This window comes from Brassica napus, chromosome C4 (assembly GCF_020379485.1).
Source record: "Brassica napus cultivar Da-Ae chromosome C4, Da-Ae, whole genome shotgun sequence".
NCBI classification, from domain to species: domain Eukaryota; kingdom Viridiplantae; phylum Streptophyta; class Magnoliopsida; order Brassicales; family Brassicaceae; genus Brassica; species Brassica napus.
Genome location: NC_063447.1, coordinates 17,889,924 through 17,906,058, shown reverse-complemented (window position 1 = coordinate 17,906,058; position 16,135 = coordinate 17,889,924). Strand labels below are relative to the sequence as shown.

Sequence of the window (16,135 nt, the reverse complement as noted above, 5' to 3'; positions counted from 1 at the left end):
TAAATGTCTTATATACGCCATCCATTGTACATTGTTAATCAAGTGAATATTCAGAGACTTTTATGGTATGAGAGCCATCTCTCTGATCCGATTCTTTTTCTTTATCGTAATCTACCTTTGCTTTTCTACGCCATCGACGGCTGCCCCACACACCACGACCGAGAGAGCCTACGGAGTTACGAACATTAAGACACACATACCGCTTGTCCTTGATCTAGACGAGTGCAACTACGATGCGTGGAGGGAGTTGTTCCTGATGCACTGCCTCACCTTCGATGCTCTCGGCCATCTTGATGGAAGCTCTACCCCGACTGATGACAACGACGCCGCCTGGCACAAGCGAGATGTGATTGTTAAGCTTTGGCTGTATGGAACGATTGCTAAGCCGCTGTTCAAATCCACTTTCAAGAAAGGTGGAACCGCTCACGACGTTTGGGCTCGGATTGAGAATCAATTCCGAAACAATAAAGAAGCTAGAGTCATGCAACTGGACAACGACCTTCGCAACAAGGAGATCGGAGAACTATCCATTAACGAGTACTGTCAACAACAAGTCCACTGCCGACCTGCTCTCTAACCTAAACGCCCCAGTAGCGGACAAGACGCTTGTCATGTACATGTTGAATGGTCTCAACGACAAATTTGACTACATTCTGAATGTGGTCAAACACCAGAAGCCATTTCCCTCATTTGATGGCGCGAAGAACATGCTAGAGATGGAGGAGTCTCACCTCAAAAAGATCCACAAAGTCACCGCAACTCACAAAGATCATTCTTCTTCTTCAACGGTGCTTGTAGCTACAGATCAGCCCAACCTTGCGCCTCAACAATACAACAATCGGAGGAATAACTCAGGTCGTGGTAACAGACGAGGCAATCGCAACAAGGGACGCTACAACAACAACAACTACCATCAGCGTCCCAACTACAACAACTGGGGTTCTCCACCACCATGGTACGGCTTCAACAACTGGTCGCAGCAGCCACAACAATCACCAGCTCCATGGAAAATGCCTCCTCACATTCAGTATGCTCCGCGGCCCTATACATTACCAGCTCAGTGTCCTGCTCCGGCTCAAGCCCACTTGACTGACGCCAATCTCGTGCCAACTACGGACTTTGCGGAGGCGTTCAATACAATGACGCTAGCGGACCCTTCACAACATGGATGGTTCATGGACAGTGGTGCAACCGCACACTTAGCTTCATCGTCAAGTATACTTCACTTTTTTTTTAATACGAACACCGGAAGGTCTGTCATGGTCGGTAATGGTTCGTCTATACCTATATCTTCTTCTGGCAATTCCATTATTCCATCTCAGACTCGTCCTTTACATTTAAAAGACGTCATGATTGCTCCTAACATTATTAGAAACCTTGTCTCTGTTTGTCGTTTCACCACCGACAATCGGTGTTCTGTTGAATTTGACCCATTTGGCTTTTCCGTGAAGGATCTGGAAACTCGGAAACTCTTACTCCGCAGTGACAGTACAGGTGATCTCTACCCAGTGCCCTCTCATCTTAATAAATCAATGGCACTTGCGGCTATCACCAAAGAATCTCCTTCAACGTGGCATAAGCGTCTTGTTCATACGAACAACAATGCTCTTAATCTTCTTATTTCTTCTGGTTTCATTTCATGTAATAAAGACAAAATGTCATTTTGTTGCAATGCTTGTCAAATTGGGAAACACATAAAACTTCCTTTTCAGAAATCTATCACTCAAAGCAATAAACCTTTTGATCTCATTCATTCTGATGTATGGACCTCACCGGTTCCCAACATTAGTGGTTGTCGCTATTATGTGCTCTTTCTTAATGATTTATCACATTAATTATGGGTTTATCCAATTCGCAAGAAGAGCGATGTTTTCTCAAAATTCTTACATTTCTCGGCTTATGTCAACAACCAATTCAAATCTCCAATCAAATCATTCCAGTGTGAAAACGGTGGTGAATACGACAACTCCCTCTTTCATGATCATTTTGCTCGTAATGGCATAACTTTCAGATTCTCATGTCCCCATACCTCTCAAGAAAATGGAAAGTCTGAAATAATGATATGTACTCTCAATAATGCGATCAGGACACTCCTATTCCAATCTCATCTTACTCCTTTCTATTGGACGAAGGCACTTCATGTCGCTGCTCATGTCCTCAATATCTTGCCTTCTGCTTCTGTGGGTAACAAAATTCCACACTCGGTTATATATAATCAATCTCTTTCTTACTCTCATCTTAAAATATTCGGTTGCCTTTGTTTCCCGAATATACACTTCTACCACAAACAAGCTATCACCAAGATCCACTCCTTTCTTGTTCCTTGGATACCCTCTTCATCACAGGGATTATAGGTGTCTGGACTTGAAAACAAATAGGATAATCATTTCCAGACATGTGGTATTTGATGAAAATTCTTTTCCTAAAGCAGAAAAAGTTTCTCTTAATCCTCGTGTGTTTGATTTCTTAGAAACAGATAATCCTTCTAAAGTGTTCCAGGATATTCTCCTAGCACCTCAGCCAACCGAGTCAGTCTCTGTTCCTCCCAAACCAACACCTGCGACGACAAATAACGCTCCCTCTCAACCTCCAATACCGGTCCAGAGGATGACTATGGGGAGTCAGGTTGGGGTTCATAAGCCCAAGAAATTTTTTTCCTTATATACTTCTTCTTTGTCTAGAATTCCCACGAGCCACCAAAAAGCTTTACTTGATCCGAACTGGAACCCATCTATGACAGACGAGTACGATGCTCAGATTAAAAATAAGACTTGGAGTTTAGTACCTAGACCTTATGGAGCTAACATCATTAACTCTTTGTGGTTGTACAAGCATAAATATGATGCAGATGGAATCCACAGGAGACACAAAGCTCGCTTGGTCGCCAATGGCAAAACTCAACAGGCTGGAGTAGACTAGGATGAGACTTTTGCGCCAGTAGTAAAGCTGGCCTCCATAAGGACGGTTCTTAACATTGCAGTTTCGAGAGATTGGGACATGAGGAAACTCGACGTAAAAAATGCTTTCCTCCACGGCACAATCTCTGAGACGATATATATGCATCAGCCCCCTGGTTTCGTCGACAAAGCAAATCCACACCATGTCTGCAAGCTCAACAAAGCTCTTTATTGGTTAAAACAAGCACCCTGTGCTTGGAATGCATGGTTTGCTTCTTATCTGACCAGTCTGGGGTTTGTGTCAAGCAAATGCGATCCATCTCTCTTTGTGTATCGCAGCGACCGTGGACTTGTGTACTTACTACTTTATGTAGACGATATCGTTCTCACAAGGTCTTTTATCATAACACAACTCAAACGTGAATTCCCTATTACAGACATGGGACGTCTCAGCTACTTCCTCGGCATTAAAGTGGAGTACAACAAGTCAGGCGTCTTAGTCTCACAAAAGCAATATGCAACTGAGATACTAGCTAGAGCGGGTATGTCTGACTGCAAACCGGTATCAACGCCTGTGGATGTCAATTCCAAAATGTCTGCTGAGTCAGGTGATCGAATCAAGAACCCAACAGAGTACATAAGTCTCGCAGGTGCCCTTCAATACCTCACCTTCACACGCCCTGACATAGCCTACGCCATTCATGCATGACCCGTCGCCATTCATAGCACATGAGTGCCTTACGTCGCATCCTACGATACATCAAAGGCACCAGCCCTCTTGGCTTCAAATATTCAAGTCCTCACTCAACACTCTAACTGCATACTCAGATGCGGATTGGGCTGGATGCCCCGATACTCGCCGATCAACCTGCGGTTATGCCGTGTATCTCGGCGACAATGTCATTTCCTGGTCCTCGAAACGTCAACAAACTGTTTCTAGATCAAGTGCGGAAGCAGAGTACAAAGGGATTGCCAACGCTGTTGCAGAAACTTGCTTCCTACGGAACCTCCTGCTCGAACATCACTGTCCCCTTTGCACAGCTACACTTGTGTTTTGCGATAACATTAGCTTGGTCTACATGTCTTTGAACCCAGTCAAACACGTACTAAACACATCGAAATTGATCTTCATTTTGTCAGAGAAAAGGTTGCATTGGGTCAGGTGAAGGTCATTAACGTTCCATATGCGCTCCAATACGCAGACATATTCACTAAGGGCCTTCCGACATCTCCCTTCACCGACTTTCGATCCAGTTTGACCGTCCGCTGCGCCAACGATCATACCGCGGGAAGGTGAAAGAATATGCCGATATTCTTGCTATTTGAATTAGTCCATTACGCATATTTCAGTTCCATGATTCTCTCCCACATTATAGGGATCTTCTCAAACTGTAAATGGCTTATATACGCCCTCCATTGTACATTGTTAATCAAGTGAATATTCAGAGACTTTCAGTCCAATGCTCTAGACAAGGCTGATCCTGCGCCAAATCGGATAAAACATTCGCCTCAAGCCTGCAAATTTTTTTATATAAATAGGCCTCTAAATTTGTAAAAAAAGAAAATTTGGTTTCACCTTAGTCATAGACATTGCTGGTTTCTTCTCTTGTGACCGGGTTATGCTCGTGTCAGTGTCTATTTTTTTCACATTTGATCGGAACACATGATTTTTTTTTTCAGTTTTTCGTGCTTGTCATTTAGATTTGCGAGTGTTACGCCGTCTATATTTGAGCTAAATTGGTCTTTGGTTTTCTTAGTGTTGTTTGCTTAACTCCAGGAGCAAAGGATTCATAGAAGTTCACTGATCTTGAGAAAGTTTCAAGTAGTAATCAGTTATGGCTAATAAGTATCTTGATACAACATTTTTTGTGTAAACTGTAACGTGTCTACACTCTAGAGTAACAATAGCAACCAGCAGAGAACTTTAATTCCTGCCAAATTTATTTGAATTGACGACTTCATATTATCATCCATTTCATTTGCTTTATTTTAAACAATTACATTTCATATCAAATCTGCGGAGGTAAAAGGAACATGTAACTCATGCACAAGCAGCTTCCACAGCTAAGCTCTTGACGACGCCACGACAAGGCTCTCCAAAGACTCTCGTCGATACTTCAACTTTGCAACTCCTTGATCCAACACATGCCTGCCACACATGAAAAAAAACTCCAACTATAAATAGGAAGTAGTCAAAGTCATAGACAGAGAAGAAACAAATTAAATGTAAACAAACCTTTTGAACGACGGAGAGAGATCGGGCGCTACTGCACCGGCCGTGGCTAAAACTACCGCAAGTACCTGTGGGTGTACCGAAGCTTGCAAAGTTTATAGAAGATATCATCTGAGTGGAGACGGGACATTTTAACGAAAGAACCGGACTGGTTCTGTTTGAGAATTTGAAGTCCGAAGTCCATGTGTCCACAGGAGCTGGATGAGACTGTGACACCTTCAAACACAAGTTGCTTCCTGTGTGTTTAGTTGCAAACGATATCTTCGTCGGGTCTCCACCCATTTCTTCCAACAGAACAAGAGTGTTCCCGCTTGGTTTTATCCACGAGCGAGGCACGTGATACCTGTACAAACCAACAATGGATATCGTTATTATATAACTCAGGTTTAACGAATCAGCTGAGATAGATGTAAGATGGTTTTGTACTTACAATGTCTGCGAAGGTTTTCCACAGTTCTTGAGACATTTGTTATTGCGGTAGGTTCCTCTATAGTTGCATGACCCTACGCAACCATCGGCTCGTGCAATACTGGTCGGCCAGTACCGACCTATGCTCTGTCCGTTCACCCACGCAATGCCTTTTCCTGTGCCTGTGAAGTCTATCGCTACTGGATCACTCCCAGAAGGAGCGTCAAATGTTGTCTGAGAAACATAACAAGATATTGTTAGAAGGGCGACAAGAAAATACAATAGTTCTTTAAAGCATAACAAGATATTATCTTCACCTTGTACCAAATTAGTGGCTGGCTAGTGGGCAAAGGAGACTTTGAAATCCATTCAGAAGAATCTCCACTTCCTAATCCTGTGTCTTCCCCTTTGAGTCCTACCTATAAATCAACCGCCGTTACAACTTGAAAAAAGTAAGAGGTATGACAATAGATTCTTGTCGTTGATCAAAATGCAACATACCTGATAAGTCCACTGCTGTGATGACAAATCCATTGAGCTACCAGTTTTGGCGCTTTTAAGTGACACAGGACCGGTGATTCCTGCTCCAATTATGTCAAAGAAAGCTCCATAGTTCTGAGGAATAAGTTTAGCTAAATAGGTTGAGTCATTCATGCCCTGTATAAACATTTTGTGTAGTAATGTTTTGGTGATTAGAACCTACCGCAAGCCCTACGGTCACACTAAGAAGATCAATTGTGTTCTTCCCAGTTACAAGATTAATTGGGATGTCCAAAGAAATCTTCGTCCTGCCATTTCCACTTCCTACAAACCAAGAATCAATGCTACTCAGTTGCAATATTCACTTCATCTCCTTGTGAAAACTTAAAAGAGTAATATTCACCTGCAAGTTTTCCATTTATAAAAGCATACACCACTTGGCCTATGGATTGGATGTGAAGGACGGCTTTAGATCCTTCATCAAGGAAAGTCTCATCGCCCTTAATATCCATCCTGTTTTACATAATACATGCTAAAACCTCTGCTTTTTGTAAGAAGAGAAGGTCTTTAAAAAGAAAACGGCTCAGGCCTACTATATATACCTCAGTGAGTACCACAAGTAGTCGCTTTTATCAGCTGTAGTGTTAATCTGCTCCAACAATCCAGGTTTCACGAATGCATCATCCTTGGATATTCCAATAGTTTCTTTAATGTAACTCCATTGTGATCCTAGTTCCGCAGATGAACCACCATCAGGCTTTAATGATTGACGAGCAAATGTGGTAGACTCGGTGGCAGAGTTTATCTACATATTCAATATTGGTATCAGAAGTTGCCATGTGGAATAATGTTTAAAGACATTCTAATGAAACAGACCTTTGCTGTGTTGAAAGCTACATTCTTGCAATCCGGCAAGATGCTAACGGACCATGCAGGCAAGCGATATGATTTGCCATTGAAAGTCACAGTTGCATCAGATTGTGTGCCGATATTTGCAAGAAAAGCAGCGCATGATCCAGTTGAAGTTTTGTATACAGCTGCCTGTGAAGTCAAATCATATAATGTGAAATGATTCAATCAAAGAATGTTGCAAGAAGTGGAGTGACATTGAAGTTTTATTGTTGTTTGTTACCTCCAAATTTGAACCTAACGAAGTAATTTTTGGATCAGTAGCAATCAAGGCGTCTTCACAAAGCTTGATAGCCTTGTGTAGATCTCGCAAATGTCCCCATTTTGGCTGTCTAAGAAGTCCTGCAACAACAACAAAAAAAAAATCAACATCAAGAGATAAATTCACAGACAACTACAGATCCAAGAAGAAAAGAAAGACATGTCCAGTGGTGGAGAGTCCTCACCATACTCATCAATGGGAGCATCATAGTCATAACTAGTAGAGATTAAGGGTCCTCCACTTGTTCTTTCAAAGTTTGTTCCACCGTGATACTGAACATGACAAAACCAAAGTAAATAAGTAAACATTGTAACAAGAAAGTAAAACATAATAGAGAAAACAATTGGCTTCTTATGTTTCAAATTCAGTTACCATGTAATAGTTCTGGAAAGTTCCACCTCGTTGAAAAAACCGTGCGACCGCAAATGCAAGATCTTCAACTGGCCTGTAAGGGGTAGGTTCTCCAAAACCAAGGAACCTAGTCGTCCCAGATATACAAGAAAGTGAGTTAAATGCAAACTCAGGTACAGTAAAGAACCAAGAGACTCACCATCCACTCCAATTCTCGGTCCACATCTTAGGTTTGTTGTTTGAGTTGGGAGTAAACTGGTCGCAGTAGAAACCGTTGCATGTGTTGATCTACCAAGAAAAAAAAATTAAGAATGTTTCAATCAAACACTTACATATTTAAGGAAATTAGTGGAATGTTCAGGAAACTGACAATGGGATCAGGAGCATCTCCTTGTTGGCACATGTTCCAGGGTACACCAGTGTCTAGTGAAAGAGCCATAGAAGCAGACCACTTCATATAACTTTTACCAGCAGCACCATACTCTGAATCAATATTCCCGTATTCATTCTCAATCTGACATCCAAAATCATGAAAACAAAAAAAAAAACAATTGAGAAAATCATGAGAAATGTTACAAGTAGTAATGTGATCAAAAATTCTTCACAGAATAAACCTGGGATAGAATGATTGGGCCTCCTTGCGATGCAAATAGCTTTTCTTGCTTCATCAGATCAACAATCTTGGCAGTGAACCGCTGCATTTCCGCCTGCAAACACATACAAACCATCATACATTTGTTCACATAATAAACAAGAAGAAATAAATAAAGACAATCACAAATAAGCTAACTATACCTTAAATGGTTCATTGTCAGTTCGAAACTTAATTCCAGGAACAAAATGCAACCACACTGGAAAACCTCTGTTCCACAAAATCCCCCATTTAAAAAAGAAGAAAAGTGACTCAGTCAACTATTTTTAATAGAACCCCTAAAATTAATCAAAAACAGAGTGGTATCCAGAAGAAAACCACATTTTATTACCCGTAATTCCATTCTGCGCAAGCGTAAGGACCAATTCGTAGATGAACATAAAGACCAGCTTTAGCAGCAAGCTTCACAAATTTTACTAAATCATATCTTCCTTCAAAATTATACTGCAAAAATAATTTCACCCCAAAAATATTAAAAAATAGAGTTCGGACAAAAGAATCAAAAAGCACAAACCCAAAACAGAACCGACCTTGTTCTTCTCAGGCTCGTGACCATTCCAGAACACGTATGTCTCTATAACGTCCAAGCCACCGTCCTTTGATTTCTGTATAAGGTCTGGCCACATCTACACCAAATATCCAAAAATAAAAGTTCAGAAAAAAAAAATACAAATTTCTAAAAATATATTATTATAAGTAAGATTTATGTATATACGTAGCCGTATGTATGTATAGATGTGTAACAGTGTAGTTACCTCAGGAGTGCTACGAGGATAGTGAATTGAGCCAGAGATCAGAATCTTCCTTTTCCCGTCGATTACAAGAGCACGGTGGTCATACGTCACAGTTGCCGCCGTTGCGGCCATCACTATCACAAGAACAAGTAGAGAAACAATCTCCACCTTCTTTCCTCTTACCATTTTCGCTGCAATTATTCAAGATCGATACGATTTCTTGATTTACTCCTTTTGGAATCTATATATAAGCTAGAAAATGGCTTGAAGAAACAGATAAGGATCCTCTTTTGCTTTTTTTCTTCTTTTTTTTTTCGCTTCAGCTGTTGCTTTGCCGCTTTGTGTTACTGCATTTTCTACTTCTTGCTTCCGATGACAATCAACTACACAGATTTATAAAAAAAATATTCGATTAGAAGATAGACATTGGATTGCTTTCTTGATGATTTATATGGATAAGCTCTGATTATTACCGCATTGTTTGCGTATTCTAGGGAAGAAAAAATGGCGTTACGCAGGTGACTGATAAGCTATGCGTATACGTTTTGCATCGTCGTCGTCGTTTGGATTTTCTTTGAGAATAATGGCGGGGGAGGGGGAGGTTTAATAAAAAAAGGGATTAGTATGTAGTTATTAAAGTTTAATTAAGGTTTTGTAGAGTGACGAAGACGCGCTTATAGTAGCCTAGGCACGAAGCAAGTTATATAAAGGCGTTGTTGGGAGAGAAAGAGAGCGAGGGTGGGCAACGATCCAGTGCTTCTCAGAGTTGTCTGTTACAGTGGACCCGTGATTTATTAGTTTGAAAGAAGGGAGACACGTGGTGGTTACTGGTCGAGAAAGTCACCGGAAAATGATGGGACGAAGAAAGATGTTAACTATAACTTACGAGGCCTTCCTTGCCCGTTTTGAGTTCGAATAAAGCGACTATTTTTTTTTTTTTTTTTTTTTTGACGTCAAAAAGGCTATTCTATTACTTAAACTTGAGGTGGTCTGGATAACCAGACCGGAATAGAACAACCAACAAAGTGTAACTCTCTACGGAAAGATCTAGCAGTCTTAGTTCGAATAAAGCGACTATTCAAAGTATTCGAGTTTAAAGGTTTTTATTTTATTATCAACAAATTTGCACGTTGTTATTGTATATTTAGATAATTTAGGGTGTAACTGAATTATAATATTTTGGAATGAAATGACGTGGAATGGTTGATTCCATTAATTCTACAATTTTTTTTATCATTTGCCATGAATGGAATGAAATGGTCATTCCACCAATTCCAAAAATAATTATATAAAAATACAAAGAAAATTATTTCATAACAAATTTGTTCATGAATGAATGGAATGAAATCTATTCTATTTTTTGCAGTATTTCATTCCTATAATTCCATTCTTTTTTGTTCCATTAATTCTATTTTTTGCAGTATTGCATATGATTTAGGGTGTAACTGGTAACAACTAAAAAGAATATATGGAATGATCGGAATTATTATTCCTGGAATTTAATGGAATTGAATCTGCATTCCACTTATTCCAAAACGTTTTTGATTTGGAATGATTTTTTAAATGGTAGTTAATTTTCTTTTGGAATGGTATAGAATGAAATGGAATACGCATTCCATTTTTTAATTGTAACTGGTGAAATATTTTTGAAATGCACATGAATTAAACATTCAAAAAGTTTTAATTAAAAAAAAATGCATTCTAGTTGCAGCTTTACAAAACTCTAATGATAAGAACATAAGAGTCTCTTATCCAATTTAAACTAGAAGTTTTGTTGAAAATATAAATGTAAAAGTTGCTACCAAAGTTTTTTTTCCAACAACATGCAGTATGTTGATTTAAATTTGGCCATTGTTGTATGCACTAACAGTCATACTGCATTTTATCTAGTGCATTTATTTTGTTTTATCTAGTGCATACACTTATATTTTCAGTTTAGTTTTCGTTGCACTATATTTTGTATGCACTGTATTTTTATGAATACTTACAAAATCTACCATCATTTATTTCTAATAAAACAAAATATTATAGATAGACCATATACAAAGAGTTCTAATTTTACACAAATGGAAGATAAGTAACACCGTGACTATGATACCATGTCACAGTCCATGCGTTTACACCTCGAATCATTTAGGTGTACGAGTTGATCAACTCATGTTCATATGTAGTTTTAGTTCTTTTTATTTAAATTTTAATACGTGTCAAACAAAAACAAATTAAGACAAAATCAATACCACCACAAGATTTTGATAAGGAAGCCAATCCCAGTAATGATTAAATGTTGGTTATTATCAGGTCATAATTCGAATAGAAAGTAACATAAATTATAGGCTTATCGTGTGTGTGAGTAGTGTTACTGGTGTGTGGTGACAATATCACCTCACCACCAGATAATGTTGGGTCCAACGACTTAAATTATCACCTCACCGCTGCAAGAAAACAGCGACATAAAAATCGTCGGTACGTCGTCGGAATAACGTTATTCCGACGACATACCGACGAAACAAGTCCTCGGAAATTCATTTTTCCTCGGAAATTCATTTTTCCTCGGAAATCCCTCGGAAATTTCCGACGGAATTCCGAGGAAACAAATTTCCGAGGAAACTCTGAGGACCACCAGTTCGTCGGAAAGCTCCTCGGAATATACCGAGGGAGAACTTCCTCGGGATATTTCGATGGACTTTCCGATGGTCCAATCCTCGGAAGTTCTGACGAAATGTTCCTCGGAATTTTCATCGGGAATTTCCGAGGAACAGAGCCCTCGGAAAATTCCGAGGAACGAGTCCCTCGATATATTTCGAGGAATTAGTCCGTCGGTATATTCCGAGGAACATGTCCATCGGTATATTCTGAGGAACATGTCCATCGGTATATTCCGAGGGTTCATTTCCTCGGAATTTAAAAAAAAAAATATTTTTTTTTTTAAAAATAAAATTTTGAAATTTAAATTCGAAAATATAAAACTAAAATTAAAATTGAAAACATATTATATAATATTCAAAGTTGTACAAATAAAAATAAAACATTCCGAGTTTTTGAAAAAAAAAAAAACTACGGGTCTGGCACGTTCGGGAACACCTCGTTCGGGTACATCCTTTGCATCATCTCCATCATTTGCTGGTTCAGCCTCCTATGTGCCTCATAGTCCGCCTGTTGAGCCGCCATCTGGGTCTCCAACAAAGATATGCGATCATCCTTGTCTTTCAACTGAGCCGTAAGTACTTCTGGATCAACAAAGGGCAGTGGTGCAGAAGAAGGAGGAACCGACCGGGTGCGACGACCCAAACCGACCAAACGTCCCTTCTTCTTTGTAACCGACTGAAATGGAAAATAGCCAAATTTAAATCAAGAAATAAATGAATTGAACTTTAATAAAAAGAACTTACGGATTCAACGATTTCGTTGATTCGAAACCGGGACAAGTTGGTCAAAGCCGTCGAATCGTCATCCTCGGTTTGAAGCTGAGACACTTCGTCTTGCACCTGAGTTTGGACCAGGGTGACCACTTCCCTCACAAGACCGTCATCAATCTGGTCGGTCTTCTTGTTGGTATACGTCTTCATTAGGGCGAGATCATCAACCGGCTCGCCATCATTTTCTTCCGCCTTGAAAAAAACATAAATTAAAGAAACATTAGAAACTAGAAGAAATGCACAAAAATTAAAATTTCAAAACTTAAATAATTGAAGAAAAAGCGACTGAACTTACCATGCGATCTCCCAGAGAGGCAATAAATTGAGCACCCAAGTTATGCTTGAAGACGCCATTCCCTTTACGGTCGCTCATGCGGTTGTTGGAGTTGGTGAAAGAATTTTCTTTCGTCTCTTCATTATCCCAATGCGCACACAACTCCGTCCAGACCGTGTTGTTTATCGACTTTGGGACCTTTTAGTAAAAAAAAAAATAGTTTAATAAATAAAAAAATAGTTTAATAAATTAAAAAAATTGTTTAATAAATTAAAAACAACCTTGTTGATTTCCCACTTCTTCTTCCACTCGTGGATCTGCTTCCCATAGTTGTCCATAACTTTATGGACGAAGTGGTGATAGATAAAGAGCGTCTCATCGGAATTCCAGTTGAATTCTTGCTGAAAAAAAAACACAATTAGTAGAAAATTTATATTAAAGATTAAAAATATGAGTAAAAGTAACCCATGGATCATCTCTGTTCCTTACCCGGGGGTACTTGATATAACAAACCTGTAACATTTATAAAATTATTAGTAAAATTATAAATTAATACACATGATGATGAATCATTCTAAATAATTAACATTTAATTACCTGATCGGCCTGAGAAGCAAGAATGAAAGGATCATAATATTACAGCTTTCGCCTCGAATTTACTGATGTAACACCAAATGCATCTGTTCTCACACCTCGATCTAGAGTGTTGTCGTACCAATCACAATAGAAAACAGTACAGCGCAATCCAACCATGCCCAAATACTTGATTTCCAAAATCTCTTGTATGTGTCCGTAGTATACATCATCTCCTGATGCAGAACAAACGCCAGCATCATAAGTCGTACTCGAACGTCTCCACTTATGAGTTGTGAATGCATATCCTCGAGTACAAAATCTCGGATATGACTTCACAACAAATTTTGGTCCAACGACCATCTCGCGTATCCAATCGTCAAATGTTTCACCTCTGACCAAACCAGCAGACACCTATATTAATAGCACATATATATGTTATATCAATAAATGTGAATTAGTATAAATATGTGATAAATGATATTTTAATTTGTTTAAAGCACTCACATAAGTAAACATCCATCCAGAAAATTTTCTCCGCTTCATTTCTTCTAGTTCGTCCTCTATGGCGTATCTATATTCGAACCGTTTTTCTGCCATGAAAATCCTGTACATATGATGACAATAATGTAATTAATTAAGATTTAAATTTCAACTTGTTAAAATAAAAATTTGTAAGCTAATTTATTTACCTCTCATATTGAAGAACATCTTCGCAGTTGGTGAGCAAATATGTTTGCAAATTATTGCGCTCCTGCTCAGTAAGTCGACGGTCCTTTGGTTTTCCGTTAAGTCGTCCAACGTCTGTGAAAATGTCTGGAACCGTAACATGATATGTTGCCCGTTCGCCTCTATCATCATGCCGAGCAGGTCTTCTGTTTTTGGTCTGAACTTCTGCTGGAAAGTAGTACTCGACAAAGTTTGAATTTTCTTCATTGATCATCTGTGCGACTATAGAACCTTCCACCCTACTTAAATTTTTCACCATCTTCTTCAAATGGAACATATACCGCTCATACAGATACATCCATCTATACTGCACATGACCACCAAGTTCCAATTCTCTTGCTAGGTGAATAACAAGATGCTCCATAACACCAAAAAAACGAGGGAGGAAATATCTTCTCAAGGTTGCACTGAATCACGGCTATGTTAGTCTTCAAATTTTCAATACCTTCAAGAGTCACTGATCTTGTGCATAAATCGCGGAAAAAACCACTTATCCCTGCAATTGCTTCATGAACATTTCGTGGTAATAGTTCCTTGAAGGCAAACGGAAGGAGGCGCTGCATCATTAAATGGCAATCGTGGCTTTTCAAGCCAGTAAACTTTCCTTCCTTTCTGTCGATACAGTTACGCAAATTAGATGCGTAACCGTCTGGAAATTTCACATCGTTTGAAATCCAATCAAAGAACGCATCTTTTCCCTCTGCATCAAGTCGGTATATGGGAAAAGGAGCCCTACCATTCTCATCAACATGAAGTTCTGAACGAGCACATATATCCGACTAAATCCAGTCTTGACTTCAAATTATCCTTTGTTTTACCTTGAACATTAAGGATCGTGTTCATGAGATTGTCAAAAAAGTTCTTCTCAATATGCATGACATCTAAATTATGTCTTAGCAGATGATCCTCCCAGTATGGCAGATCCCAGAAAATACTTTTTTTGTGCCAGTTATGTAGGTCTCCAACAGCATCTACCGGAAAACGCTCATGTCCACCGACGTCTGGCGTCCTTTTTGCACCAAAATCTTTTAGTTGTGTCTTCAAATCTTTCCCACAAATTTTCGGAGGTGGACTGTCAAACACCCTCTTGTTCTTCGTAAACAAATTCCTACTTCTACGATATGGATGATCAGGTGGTAGGAATCTCCTGTGACAGTCAAACCAACACGTTTTCCTTCCGTGTTTTAGTTGGAAAGCATCAGTGTTATCTTGACAATATGGACATGATAGCCTTCCATGCGTTGTCCATCCAGATAACATACCATATGCTGGAAAATCACTTATTGTCCACATTAGTACTGCTCGCATTTGAAAGTTTTCTTTACACGAAACATCGTATGTTTCAGCACCTTGAGCCCATAGTTGTTGCAACTCATATATTAGTGGCTGAAGAAACACATCAAGTGATCTCTTAGGATGCTCTGGTCCGAGAACGAGAATCGAGAGAAACAAAAACTCTCGTCGCAAGCACAAGTTTGGGGGGTAGGTTGTATGGTGTAAGAATGACTGACCATAGAGAATACTGTCTTCCACTCTTGCCAAACGGGCTGAAACCATCAGTACATGCAGCAAGGTAGATATTTCTTCTCTCATACGCAAAGTCGGGATACTTTGATTGGAAATGCTTCCACGCTTTTGCATCTGAAGGATGTCTGATCTCACCATCTGTTGAGTGCTCCGCATGCCATCTCATTGGTTGCGCTGTGCGTTCAGACAGATACAACCTCTGCAACCTTTCCGTCAAAGGCAAATACCACATCCTTTTATATGGCACTGGAACTCTTCCACTCGTATCTTTATAACGAAGCTTTCCACAAAATTTGCATGTAACCCGCTGTTCATCCGCCCTCCAATAAATCATGCAGTTATCGCTGCATACATCTATTACCTGATACGATAAACCAAGACCAGCTACAAGTTTCTGAACCTCGTAGTATGAACCAGGAGCTACATTATCCTCGGGTAGAATACCTTTTACAAAATCAGCAATCGCATCCACACAGTCTTTAGCCAAATTATAATCTGTTTTAATGCCCATCAATCTTGTAGCAGATGATAAAGCTGAATGACCATCTCTGCAACCTTCGTACAATGGTTGCTTTCCAGCATCCAACATATCATAAAATCTCCTAGCTTGTGCATTGGGTAAATCTTCCCCTCTAAAATGATCATTTACCATCTGTTCAGTACCTACACCATAATCTACATCCGTTCTAA

General features: G+C 39.5%; 2 protein-coding genes across 2 annotated transcripts; one reads left to right on the top strand and one right to left on the bottom strand.

Moving 5' to 3' along the window:
- The first annotated feature begins 67 nt into the window (after nucleotides 1-67).
- Nucleotides 68-577, top strand: LOC125585850. The gene has a single exon (XM_048755552.1). The coding sequence runs from the start codon at nucleotides 68-70 to the stop codon at nucleotides 575-577; it is 510 nt and encodes a 169-aa protein (XP_048611509.1).
- A 4,107-nt stretch (nucleotides 578-4,684) lies between these two features.
- LOC111213409 (beta-galactosidase 8) lies at nucleotides 4,685-9,619 on the bottom strand. Its single transcript, XM_022715161.2, has 20 exons — nucleotides 9,400-9,619; nucleotides 8,948-9,309; nucleotides 8,723-8,818; nucleotides 8,524-8,636; nucleotides 8,336-8,402; nucleotides 8,155-8,247; nucleotides 7,911-8,054; nucleotides 7,740-7,828; nucleotides 7,562-7,667; nucleotides 7,374-7,461; nucleotides 7,151-7,269; nucleotides 6,895-7,059; nucleotides 6,621-6,823; nucleotides 6,422-6,531; nucleotides 6,242-6,342; nucleotides 6,040-6,153; nucleotides 5,856-5,957; nucleotides 5,561-5,772; nucleotides 5,134-5,473; nucleotides 4,685-5,046 (listed from the first exon to the last, which is right to left on the bottom strand). The coding sequence occupies exons 2-20, from the start codon at nucleotides 9,110-9,112 to the stop codon at nucleotides 4,939-4,941; spliced, it is 2,535 nt and encodes an 844-aa protein (XP_022570882.1). The 5' UTR covers nucleotides 9,113-9,309; nucleotides 9,400-9,619; the 3' UTR covers nucleotides 4,685-4,938.
- Nucleotides 9,620-16,135: the final 6,516 nt, after the last annotated feature.

What these genes read in the sequence shown, in the direction of transcription:
- LOC111213409 (XM_022715161.2), bottom strand. Translation starts at nt 9,112, where the DNA reads ATGGTAAGAGGAAAGAAGGTGGAGATTGTTTCTCTACTTGTTCTTGTG. An exon ending in CTTTCCAGAACTATTACATG is followed by an intron (nt 7,462 to 7,561) that starts GTAACTGAATTT and finishes TGTCATGTTCAG; the next exon opens with TATCACGGTGGAACAAACTT. An exon ending in GGAAAACCTTCGCAGACATT is followed by an intron (nt 5,474 to 5,560) that starts GTAAGTACAAAA and finishes TGGTTTGTACAG; the next exon opens with GTATCACGTGCCTCGCTCGT.
- LOC125585850 (XM_048755552.1), top strand. Translation starts at nt 68, where the DNA reads ATGAGAGCCATCTCTCTGATCCGATTCTTTTTCTTTATCGTAATCTAC.